This window comes from Grampus griseus, assembly GCF_964374135.1.
Source record: "Grampus griseus genome assembly, chromosome: 5".
Classification (NCBI taxonomy): Eukaryota; Metazoa; Chordata; class Mammalia; order Artiodactyla; family Delphinidae; genus Grampus; species Grampus griseus.
Window position 1 is genome coordinate 14,318,215 of NC_138998.1, and position 12,478 is coordinate 14,330,692.

At 44.1% G+C, this 12,478-nt stretch overlaps 1 protein-coding gene across 1 annotated transcript in view; it reads right to left on the reverse strand.

Annotated features, from left to right (window-relative positions):
• ARHGEF26 (Rho guanine nucleotide exchange factor 26) overlaps nt 1-7,615 on the reverse strand; it is a 152,172-nt gene extending 144,557 nt beyond the window's left edge. The window contains exons 1-4 of the mRNA XM_082654951.1: nt 7,543-7,615; nt 5,976-7,120; nt 4,372-4,411; nt 663-808 (exon numbers count right to left, since the gene is read on the reverse strand). Of these exons, the coding sequence (XP_082511077.1) occupies nt 663-808; nt 4,372-4,411; nt 5,976-7,055 (1,266 nt within the window). The 5' untranslated portion in view covers nt 7,056-7,120; nt 7,543-7,615. The remainder of the gene's footprint in view (nt 1-662; nt 809-4,371; nt 4,412-5,975; nt 7,121-7,542) is intronic.
• Nucleotides 7,616-12,478: the final 4,863 nt, after the last annotated feature.

Consider the following 12,478-nt stretch of genomic DNA (forward strand, 5'->3'; position numbering starts at 1 on the left):
GAAATTTCCAAGGAAGAAGTGTAATAAGTTCCCTGTTGTGCGTAGGTACATATATATACATATATCATACATATACATATGTATATATAGCCATAATTATGATAAAGCTCAGGATATATTAAGCTACCACTACATACACACTGTATAAAGAAAACAAGAAAAGATACTGAGTAAGGGGGCTTCCCTGGTGGCACAGGGGTTGAGAGTCTGCCTGCCGATGCAGGGCACATGGCTTCGTGCCCCGGTCCGGGAAGATCCCACATGCCACGGAGCGGCTGAGCCTGTGAGCCATGGCCACTGGGCCTGCGCGTGCAGAGCCTGTGCTCCGCAGTGGGAGAGGCTACAGCGGTAAGAGGCCTGCGTACCGCAAAAAAAAAAAAAAAAAAAAAGATACTGAGTAGGAAGAGTTTCCAGAGTCCATGGTATATCAGTCTTTTATTTGATAAAAACCTGATAAATTTTCCTGATCAGAACTGTCAAAGTTCATGTTCTCACTAGTGCCTGCAGAGTTTCAAGAAATATTTCACAATCTAAAAAGAAGAGTCTTTCTCCTTAGGGTTACAGGATCACTGGTAGAAAAAATTAAAACCACAACTAGGCATAATGTCCACAACTTGGTCTTCTCACTCCCGCAGATACAAAAAGAGAAGGTACACACTCACCGCAGAGAGCTGGCTCCACGTAGGCCTCAGTGGCTTATGGTGAACCACAATTTTTTCGTCTGTTTTCTTTTCTTTAGGCTCTGACTCTTCATCAGAGTCAATGTCAAGGGCCTTTTCTTTGTAGTTCTGATACAGAACAGCGTTTTCTGCAAGAAAACCAAATCTTACATGTCAGTAATTGCCCCCCCATCTTGATGCTACTTGTTCTAAACAAACATCTGTATTTATACGTATACGATGTTTGGTCTCCAGTTAAACAAGAGACAAATGGATTTTGTCACTGAAGAGTCATTACCAAAAAGTGATTTTCTCACTCACACAGCTCTACCCCCAATTCATCTGCAGGGGAAGGGGAAGGGCCCATACATGAAATGCCAACTGAAGCAGAGTTTCCATGTCTCTGTCCACTACCCATGAAGGTCATGCCCCGTTACATCACTGTTTTTCAGGTTAAATTGAATTTACACCCTTTTGTCTATCTATTTAACAAATATTTACTGTACATCCACAATGTGCCAAGGGCTGAGAGTAAATAGAAAATGAAAGACATTTCCCATGCCCTCATGAGCTAAAAATTTAATGAGAAAAATAGTCGAAGTCATTCATTCATGTATTTATTCAACTGATAGTTAGAAAATGCTTACTAAAAAAAAAAGAAAAGAAAAGAAAATGCCTACTAGACACTAGCGACTGCTAGGCACTGGGGCTACAGCAACAAACAATAACAGAAAAAGATAAAAATCTCATTCTTTGTGGAGCTGACATCAGAGTGAGGAGAGAATGAAAATAAATAAACAAGTAACTTTTATAATATATCAGATGCTGATAAGTACCATGGAGAAAAATAAAACAGGGAAAGAAGGAGCATGTTACAAGGGGTGATACGTAGATTTTAAACAGGGTGGTTTAGGAAGCCCTCACAGAGGTGACATTTAAGCAAAGATCTAAAAGAAGTGAGAAAGTAAGCCACCTGTACAGCTGGGGTAAGAACATCCCATCAGAGAGAACAGCAAGTACAAAGGCCCTGGGGCAGGAGTCTGTTTGGTACATCTATATGTACAAGGATCAGCAAGGAGGCCTGTGTGGCTGGAATAGGGTAAGGGAGGGGAGAAAGTACAGGAGTTGGGGCTTGGGATGAATAGAGGGCAGACTTGCCTCAATGTCATTGAAAGGACTTTGGTTTTTTACTCCAAGTGAGAAGGCAAGTCATTTTAGAGTTGAGGACACAATGATCTTGCACAAATACATACCTACAAACCCAAAGATTTACATACAGGGGATCTGAGAACAGACTGTCAGCAGGATATGATCTAGTCTGGGGATCAGAGAGGTGTTAATGAGGAATATCTTAAGATCTGAAAGCTGAGAAACTACAGAGCTACAGAAAAAAAGCACATGTAAAAGCCCTGAGGCAAGAGGACATATGTTACCTAAGAAGAACAAAGGAAGGTCATTCACTGGAGTGTGGGTGTCTAGCGGACAAAGGGTGTAAGGTGAGTTTAAGGGGAAGAGCCAGACAGTCCAAAGAAGCAGAGTTTTGCAGGCAATGTTAAAGAACTGGATTTTACCCTGAGTCCAAAAGGACTGAGTTTCTTTCATACTGTAAGGGCTGTATTTTATCCCGATTGCAATGGGAATCCACTAAAAGGAAAGGACTTTATTAGACTGGAAAAGCAAAATATTGACTACGTAAGGGACTAATTAGGATGCTACTGAAGTGGTCACTGAAAGACAGTGGAGACTTGGGGGGATGGGCTGGATACGGGGGTCAACTGGATATGGTGGTAAGGATGTTTCCTAGCTCTATAAGTCCCACAATGGAGAAGTAGGAAATGGGAACTCCAGAAGAGATTCACCTTTAGAGGAAAGATTATGAGTTTGGTTTGGGATATACTGAGTTTGAAATGCTTTTCCCATCTACTGAAGCCAGCAAACATCTGCCTCATCTCTCAGCAACTACTGCATGTTCCACATGCACCATTACTAAAGTAATACTGGAATCTATGCAATATTTTACTGTTCTCTGATTGTTCTAAATATGTAAAGCAGATTATGAGGGTATAGACTGAGTTCCCCCCCATCTCTGTGGTGTCCTTTAAAGTACTTAGTGTGTGGCACAAAATATATGCAGACGTTGTTGATATACATTCATTCATTCTCACAACGTGGGCAATAGCATTAACTTCATTTTACCCAGGATGAAACTGAGGCTCAGTGAAGTTAAGAGGCTTGTTCACTGTCACTCAACTGATGAGTAGAAGCAGCAGGACAGGAACTCAGGCCCCTGGTTCCAATATCACAGGTTCTCACCACTCTACCACACAGCTGCCTGACTTACATTCTTGTTAGTCATTAACTGTAAGGCTTCTGCATTCCTCATGTACATATATGTGAAAAAGAATTTCTAGGTCATCATATCTGAGAAGAGAGGAGAGGGTGCACAGAAACAGCTCCTTGTAAAAGGAAACAACATAAAACTAGTTATAGTGAAGGTCTGTCCTCGGACTTCACAAAAGCTCGACATTTTCAACCCTTTGAGGCAAAGGTCCCAAAACCACTATCAAATTCCAGAAGATGCAAAGCATCTCTCAGAACTGATACTAGGTAGATGCTCTGTTCACTGCACAGTCATAACGGGGTATAAGCGGAAGCAAATGGGACTAAGAACCAGATCTCTTCCTAGTCCTGGCTGTGTGAAAGTGGACAAGGTACCAAACTCTCCGAGCTTCTATTTTCCTCAATTATAAAATCTGAATTTATCCCAGCCAGCTAAAGTACTGTGTCTGGGTTTCTTCCTCATAGAGAACAGTTTTCTAAGATGGGTACAGTAAATACACTTTTATAAACTGGTCTTGTTTAAATGATCCAATGAGAACTGATGTTTATAAGAGTTATATAAGGAAATGTTTTGTAGTCAGCCAAGGTGATATAATTCCGGGTGGTTTTACCTTAGATTTACTTATAGAGGGGCATACGCTTCTTCATTGTTCTTTAAAGGTTGGGAAATCTCAGCATTTCAAAGCATGACAGAAAGTAACTACCCTCACCTGCACCACACTCCCCCAGCCCTACAAGCACTGCACCTGGGGCTTCTCCCTTTGTGCCCTTCCAGACCACTGACACAGGATCCATCTATTTACACGAAGTCTGCTAATCTGATTAGGGTTTGAACACCTGGAGAAAGCTGCTTTTATTTTTGAGACCCTTCACAAAAATATTATATGGGTTCGAAATTCTTAGGAGTATGTTTCTGTCAGCCAGGAGAGTTAGATTTCCCCCAAATTGAAACTGGATTAGGAAACAGGAAGTCAGAAATGATATTAAAATGTAGAAATATGGGGAAAAGAGCATTAAGTCAAAGGAAATATGACTTAAGATCTAAATGCCAAAGTTAATTTTTAACTAAAGGGCTAGAGCTTGCCCTTACTCTTTCTCCACTTTTTGAGGGAGGTGGGGATGGAGCCAGAGTAGAGAAGAATTAAAAATCCCAGAACGTTGGTCTGACAAAGTCATCTGCTTACAAAGAAGGCCATTAATTTTACTCACTGCTGGTGAATTTAGCTTAGCGCAGAGCTTTGTGCTGTATAATTTGTGAAGAAGTTGTACATTTTTCTCATCTTGACTTTTTTGTAACTTCAGTTGGATTTCAACTTACAATTGATATTCCACATTGAAACAGCAATAAAAGTCTGGAAAATCAAATGCTTACCTTCCCCATCAAATGTTCCTTGTCCTTTCAGCATTTTTTTCTAAGAAACAAGAAAAGCAAAAAGAGGAAAAGCAAAGCGAACTATGTATGAATGAGCCAAACAGAAAATACAGCTATTTTAAGAAAAAGTATTTTTTGTTGTTGTTACATTCATTAGATTTCCAAAGGCATACAGCACATGATCCCTGGAGTAGTTCACTTGTAACACTACTACAACTCGCCAAAAAGGTGAAATAAAATGTACAACATCCCCCATGCTCTGTCAATACAGCTTGAGAATCCTCAGATGACCAGTAGTCCAGCTTATTTCACTACTCATGATTCACCATCACTGTTAAATTGAACTTTGCTATACTTGCAAAGTTGGAGGGGAAAAAAAAAACCACATAAAATATTATGGAACTTCTTTAAGGCCATGGGATCTAAAATAAAACAGGCTTGCTTGTGTATTACACATGTGATATTTATATAGACTCTCTGATTAATCAAGAAAAGATGTGGCTGCCAAAATGAATTCCTGCCCGATTGCTGAGATCTGTCTTGTGTCTGGAGAAGACAGCACATGCACACTCCAAAATCTCCTTCCCTATGTCTTTATGTCATATTTAGTAATATTTTAATGAGCACAGCTCCTAGGCCTTTATCTGGGAGCAACACCATACCATTCATTGAAACCTGAAGTTTTCAGCTACCAACTTGTTAAAGGCACTCAAGGATTAAGTGGGCACAAAATGGGAATAAGATACAACCACAGGCAGTGGTGAGAGAAACCAGAAACAGCAAACATGACAAACCATGTCTTTTGTGATCTGGCAACTGACTTTTAAAATTTACATTTTACCTGAATGGTATTTAGTATGTGATCACCACTGAAAAACATAATTCGGTAATTAAATCATTAGTGTAAGTAATTAAAATAATCAATAGGCTCAAGGGAAATCGGTTTTCCTGTATCAGCTGTGATGAATCAGCAACGAATGACTGACATTGCTAAACAAGCACCAGGCAGCGCGGCCACATAATCAAGAGTGCAGAGCCACGCCTGCCCACCATCCCCTTTTCAGCTACCTGTGTTAAAACTGTTCGGGGCTCACTCAGAAAATACTTAATTTTCTGTGTTTTTTTTCCCTCATTTGTCCCCCACTTTTTGCCCGAACTTAGAAAATTAAAACAATAAGAGTTTCAGCTCCTCCCATGAAGCTGCATTAAACTGGGCTGTGCCTGCCAGCAACAGAATGGGCAAGAGATAAATGTGCACGGGTCTGATCCACAAACCACAGAATTAAAAAATTGGGCTTCCCTGGTGGCGCAGTGGTTGAGAGTCCGCCTGCTGATGCAGGGGACACGGCTTCGTGCCCCGGTCCGGGAAGATCCCACATGCCGCGGAGCGGCTGGGCCCGTGAGCCATGGCGGCTGAGCCTGCGCGTCCGGAGCCTGTGCTCCGCAACGGGAGAGGCCACAACAGTGAGAGGCCCGCGTACCGCAAAAAAACAATAAAAATAACAATAACCTCTGGTTTCCTCTGTGCCCTTCCTCCCCACCCCCGTCACCTTCACCTGTGGCTTAGTGAACGCCTAACTTGCGACACTCTTGCCCATTCTTACCTTTATCCTTCCCAGGCTGGAAAACTTCTCCTTATCTTCCATTACCGCTTTCAGAATAGGCTGGGACATTCTGTTCTTCTTCTTCGAGGTGGTAGGACTGTCAAAATCAACGCCACTGACCACCGCCCTGCGATAGGACGTGGACCTCAAGCCTCTCCGCAGAGACCCCGGACTGTCCAAGTCGTTCTCCGCCTCGCCCTCGTCCTCTGCGGGGCCCAGGGGCGCTCCAAGGCCCTCCACCATGCTGCGCACCTTAAGCAGTCTCTTGTGGGGCTCCACATTCTGACTGTTGGATTTACTTATCTTAATTTCCGAGGCCAGACTCTTCGGAATGATCTGCTGTTTCCCCACTTTGAGGGCGGCGGGGCTGTTTGTGCTCAAAACCACTGAAGGATTCTCCAGGAGCTCGTTCTCCTGTGAGGGAAGCCTTTGGAGGGGGAGTTTTTGCTCCAAAGACCTTTTGTGAGGCGCGGGAGAGAGTCTCGAAGGTCCCCGCTCAGGGTCCTTAGCCATCTGGCCGGACAGCGAACGCGCGCCTGGGGAGGCGGTATTAGGGATAAGCGCACTTGCAGCAGGCGAAAGCAAGGGGCTGGCGGGGAATCCGGCCCTGTCCCCCTCGGGGCTGCAGGGGGCAGACGCACGAGGAGTCCGCGGGCGGTGCAGCGGAAGCTGCGCGGGCGAAGTCGCAGTGCCGTTCGCTGGGGATTTGGGGTAGCCGCCCGACGCCGCTCTGGGTTCCTGGGGTGACTTGGGCCGTCGAAGCCGAGGAGAAACAGCCCTGTACTCCGGGGAGACGGTCCTCCCATTGGTCACCAACCTCCGATGGGCGCACAGAAGCAGGGGGCTCCTCTGGATCGTCCTGCCGTCGGAGGCGGTGGGCACCTGGGCCGGAATCTGTGCCGCGGGGGGCTTCCCTCGGTCCTCCACCGGGAAATCCGTGATCAGCAACCCGCTGGGGCTCTGGTAGGACTGGGGCCTCGGCTTGCTCCGGCCCAGCAGCTGGGGCTGAGGGGTTGAACGCCTCCGCCACAAAGGGGTTAAGTTGTTGCTGGAAAAATCTACTTCGGTCTTGCCGTCCATAGCAGAGCCTCGGGCGTCAACCCCGGGGGGCGGAGGGCGGGGGGACAGCACCCAGTGAGTCTTGCCTAAAGAGGAAAGAAGTCATGGAACTTCGCCGCCGGACAACCAGGCACGCCTTGCAGACACGCGCGCTCTGAGCCCGGGGATCACCCGGCTGCCGCGCGAGACACAACTGCGCGTCAATTACCCGCCCTTTCTGGGGCAAAAACTGCGCCCACCGCGCCGAGCAGTCCAGTACAGATATCTGGGCTGTGCCCAGGCGGATTAATCCAATCACCTCCGCGTCTTTCCCGCGCCCAAAGACCACCCGCACGGAAAGAAACAGCCACCAATTCGCCGGGTGCAAACTGATGCACAAGAAGCTTGGGACGAGCTCAGCTTTCTCGGGAAACTCGCCGCGGGACGCTCCCCTCCTCCGCCAGCCAGCCGCCCGCCCCCGTTGTTGGTCCCCTAGCGCCCTAGCTGCCCGTCTCCCAGGCGGATTTACCTTAAGGGCTTTGCAGAGCCCTAGGCCAAAGAGCACCCACCGCCCCGTGGGTGGCCAGGGTCCCAGACCGAATCGCGGCAGCAGGAGCTCTGGAGAGCTCTGCAGCCGACCAGGCGTCGGCTCCGCCCCTAAGCTTGACCCCGCCCTCAGCCTTGGCCACGCCCGGGTCCGCCTCAGTCGCAGCCATCCTGGAGCAGCTGCCCTCCTGCCCGGGTCTCTCGTTAAAAAACACACTAGCGCACCTGGGCTGGGTGCCGAGCTCCCGGGTTCCGGGCCGCGAGATGCAGGAAAGGGGCGGCGTGGGAGCTTCGAGCGCGCAGGTCCGTTGCCTGGAGCACAGCGTGGGAACGAGCGTGGGAGCCCTGCTAGGATGTAATTTACGAAGCCCTGGGTCCCCCGGGGGATCTCCCCGGTAGAAACCCGGAATGCCGAGCAGAGTAGGGTCTGTGAAATGCGTGAGCTGGTGCGGGTAGCTCTGAACGCAGAAAGCCAGACGCCACTCAGCATTCAGGTTGTCTTAAAACACAAATCCGATGCCTTGCTCCCCTGCTTAAAATATCTTACAGACTGATAAGTTTTCTTGTTTGTGCCTGGAGTATTTCCGGAGGTATACTTACAGTCAGCTCGGGGGAGGGGAAACTGGGTGCCTAGGAAACTGGAGGGAGGGAGTGTTTTCATTCAATAATCTTTGTATCTTGTATGCTTTGGATTGCGAATGTTACCTATTAAAAGTAAACGCAATTTAAATTACAAAAAAAAAGCTTATTGGTTTCTAAGCATACACAGAATAAAACTCAAAATCCTCTCCATAGCTTATGAGGCCCTACAGGAAGCGCTTACGTCTGTAGCCCAGTCTTTTCCCCGCAACACTTGTTCCTTCAGTGTTTTTAAGCCACACCCACTTAAAGTTTGACAGCCTCAGAATCTTCCCTTTTGTTCCTCCTTGACCTTCTGACCTGTCACTCCATCAGAGAGGCCTTCCCTCTTGAATCAGATTATGGCTTATTTATTTTCCCAGCCACCTGTTCTCTTCCTTTTCTCCACTTGCCACAATACTCAAATATATTTAATCATGTATTCATTTTTGTTTATCTGTTTTATCTTCTTTTGACTGAAAGCTGCAAGAGGGCAGGGGCCATGTTTCTTTATTACCCCCTCTGTATTCCAGGCATATAGAGGGCACTTAACAAATATTTGTTGAATGAACGAATGAATGAATGAGAGGAGTGATGTGAGGACAATGGCCAACTGCCCCAGGGTGCTCCGTTGCCAAGTGGTAGAAAGTTGGTTGTGTCCTGAACAAGCTCCAGCTATGTGAGAAGCATAAGGCAAAGTTGAGAAGACAGATGATTTTTAGACCATAAGATCTGTATAATTAATTCTATTAGCAAGACATATGGGCTGTTCTCCAAGTTCTCTTTTTTGGCATTCACGCATTCAGTAAGGATGTATCGAGCACCCACTGAATGCTCCTGTTTGCCCTGGACAGGTTGAATGTGATGGCCAAAAAATTTTTTTTTTTTTTTTTTTTTTTTTTGCGGTATGCGGGCCTCTCACTGCTGTGGCCTCTCCCGTTGCGGAGCACAGGCTCCGGATGCGCAGGCTCAGCGGCCATGGCTCACGGGCCCACCCGCTCCGCGGCATGTGGGATCCTCCCGGACCGGGGCACGAACCCGTGTCCCCTGCATCGGCAGGCGGACTCTCAACCACTGCGCCACCAGGGAAGCCCGATGGCCAAAAATATTAAGAGGCAATCTCTGGGTGGTGGTGAGATGAAGCCTGATGTTTTTCATGCTTATTTATACTTTGCTATACTTTCCAAATACTGTACATTAAATATATGTTACTTTGATCTGAGATATTTTTGTAAACTAGAAGAAATGGCATCAAAACATTTATAAGAAATTTTTCTAAAAAAAGAAATTTACCAAATATTTTGGTTAGAAGAAATATGGCTGCTTACATACTTATACCTACCCACTTTTTAATATAGGACATTTTCTATACTAACCCATATTACTTTTATATTGGAAAAATATAATACATTTAATTTTAAAAGTGCTTAGCTAATGACAAATGAAATGTTACCTAATTCAGAATGCAATTTGTGACTTACATTTAGAAGTTGTAAATGGTGATGTGAGAAGCTAGCTTCTCTTCAAATTATGTTGGTTCTGAAAACAAGCCTAACTGATAATTGTGAAGAAATCGCAGGATCTCCCTACCTCATTCCTAAGCAACAACATAATACCCACCAAAACAAGAACAACGACAAAACACCAAGCTCTGTTCCTTCACTAAGGGAAGCTTGGAAATTCACAGATCTACTGCCCATTTTAGCCTCCATTCAATTTACCACATCTATTCAAATCTAGGACATCTTTGATTGTATGTACCACCGAGAAAGAAAGAGAGCTGCCAATTGAACTATGACACAATGTGTTGTCACATAGGATCTTTTTAATACTTTCTGAAACAGTGCTTTTAGACTTAGGTATAAATTTTTCAGTAATATGCATATTTAGAAAAGGAAAATATAAGCAAAATAAATTGATTAAAGTATTTCTACAAATTTTGTACACAGAGTCTAATTCTCCTGAATCCCTTTTCACACAGAGCATCAATAAGTGTGTTTTTCCACACAATATCATTGATAATATAGCATTTCTTAAAAGGATGTCCTAGCCTTGTCTCTGAGATTTGCTTCCTGGCCAGACACTCATTCTTCAAGTTTGATGCTGGCATAATCCTATTTGACTAAAAGCAGAGTTTTCTTGTTCATCTGAATTATATGTCACTACAACCTATGTAGCCTCTCTATTAATGGCCAGAAGGAAGTTTCTGACAAACAAGTCCCAGGCCTTCACTATTGACCTGTGTGATACATGAATTGGTTATATTAGCCTCCTGTTGTTTTGGAATTTCTTTCATCTAATCTGACACATCTGGCAATTTCTCCTGCCTTCAACTGCATTTCTTAGCATATGGCTTTGACAAATGTAGTATTAAATTGCACAGAACTCAGTAAAATGATGAAATTCAAGTAGTTATAACCATGTTCACAAATACCAAGGCAATGCCAACTATATCAGGACTGCCACCTGGCCACTGGCTGTTTCTTTAATAGTAAGACACATCCCAGTTTCAGAGATGTTACTATGTGAGACCAAAGTACTTCTTAGAATTGCAGAAATACAGTATGTTAAACTATTAGGAATGATACATTCCACTGGTAAATTCTGATGGTATATATTTTTAATCAAAAAATTTTAATTTCTTCCCAGTTTTACTGAGATATCATTGACATATAACATTGTAGTAGTTTAAGGTGTACAACATGATTTGATATACGTATATACAAGTAAGTCCCGTACATACGAACGAGTTCCATTCCGAGAGCGCGTCCATAAGTCCAATTTGTTCGTAAGTCCAACAGAGTTAGCCTAGGTACACAACAAACACAATCAGCTATATAGTACTGTACTGTAATAGGTTTATAATACTTTTCAGACAAATAACACATAAAAAACAAACAAACAAAAAATAAAGAAAACATTTTTAATCTTACAGTACAGTACCTTGAAAAGTACAGTAGTACAGTACAACAGCTGGCATCCAGGGGCTGGCATCAAGTGAACAGGCAAGAGACTGGAGGAGGGAGATGAGGTGGGAGATGGTAGAGCTGAAGGATCGTCAGCAATAGGAGATGGAGGGCAAGCTGCAATTTCACTCATGCCTGACGTTGACGGAACACACGTTCACATCTGAAAGTTCACAACTTGAAGGTTTGTATGTAGGGGACTTACTGTATGGTGAAATGATTACCACAATGAGTTTAGTTAATATCCATTACCTTGCATAGTTTCAAGTTTTTATTCTTGTGATGAGAACTTTTATGATCTGCTTTCTTAGCAACTTTCAAATATACAATACAGTATTGTTAACTGTAATCACCATGCTGTACATTACATCCCAGAACTTATTTTTCTTATAACTGGAGGTTTGCACTTTTTGACCACCCTCACCCATTTCCCCCCAATGACATATTGAACTATTAAAATATTCAGTGGTATAATACAGGGTCTTAGAGGCTGAGATACCAATTATTGCTACATTTACTAAACAAATTTGCACTTATCACCAATTATGTGTCTGGAATAATAATTAGGCTAATTTTAAAGTGCAATTTGCTAACTAGTGTTATTACCTTGAAGTTAAATCGCATGCATTCTTTTTTTTTTTTTGGCCACACCATGAGGCTTGCAGGATCTTAGTTCCCAGACCAGGGATCGAACCCAGGTGCCAGCAGTGAAAGCACGGAGTTCTAACCACTAATACTTATTGGGTGCATTTAAGTGCCAAGCACTGGGCCAAGCCTTCCTGAAGTTTATAACTTGCTGATTAACAACATCTGAAACATTAAAATAAAAAATTAAGGCACCTAAGCTGAGTAAGGTGTATGATAAGCTCTCTGTTCTCTGAAAGCCTCTGTGAAGGAGTCTGGGTAGAAGTGGACCAGAAGAATAGGTAGAATATCATGAGATGGAGAAGAGAAGGGCATCTGAGAGACATGTCCCAGCATGAGCGAAAACATGGGGGCATGGCTTGGGAACTAATATTTATTAAGAGCCAACTATATTGCAGGAACTAATTTAATCTCAAATTAATCCTGTCTCCACTTAAATAATGAAGAAGCTGAGGCTCTTCTCATACTGCTGGAAAGTGGTTGAGTCATAATCCTAACTCAGATCTGTCAGGCTCCAGAGCCCGTGAGCTCCACATACCAGAAACTAAAATCACAAGAACAGGGAATTGGCATTTAGAAGTTGTGGGAGATAGATTTGGCTAAATGTGGGGAGAATAGAATGTGGTGTGTTACATAAACTGAGGGGGTCTGGATTTTACTTAGATAACATCTGACACTCTCTGAAAGTAT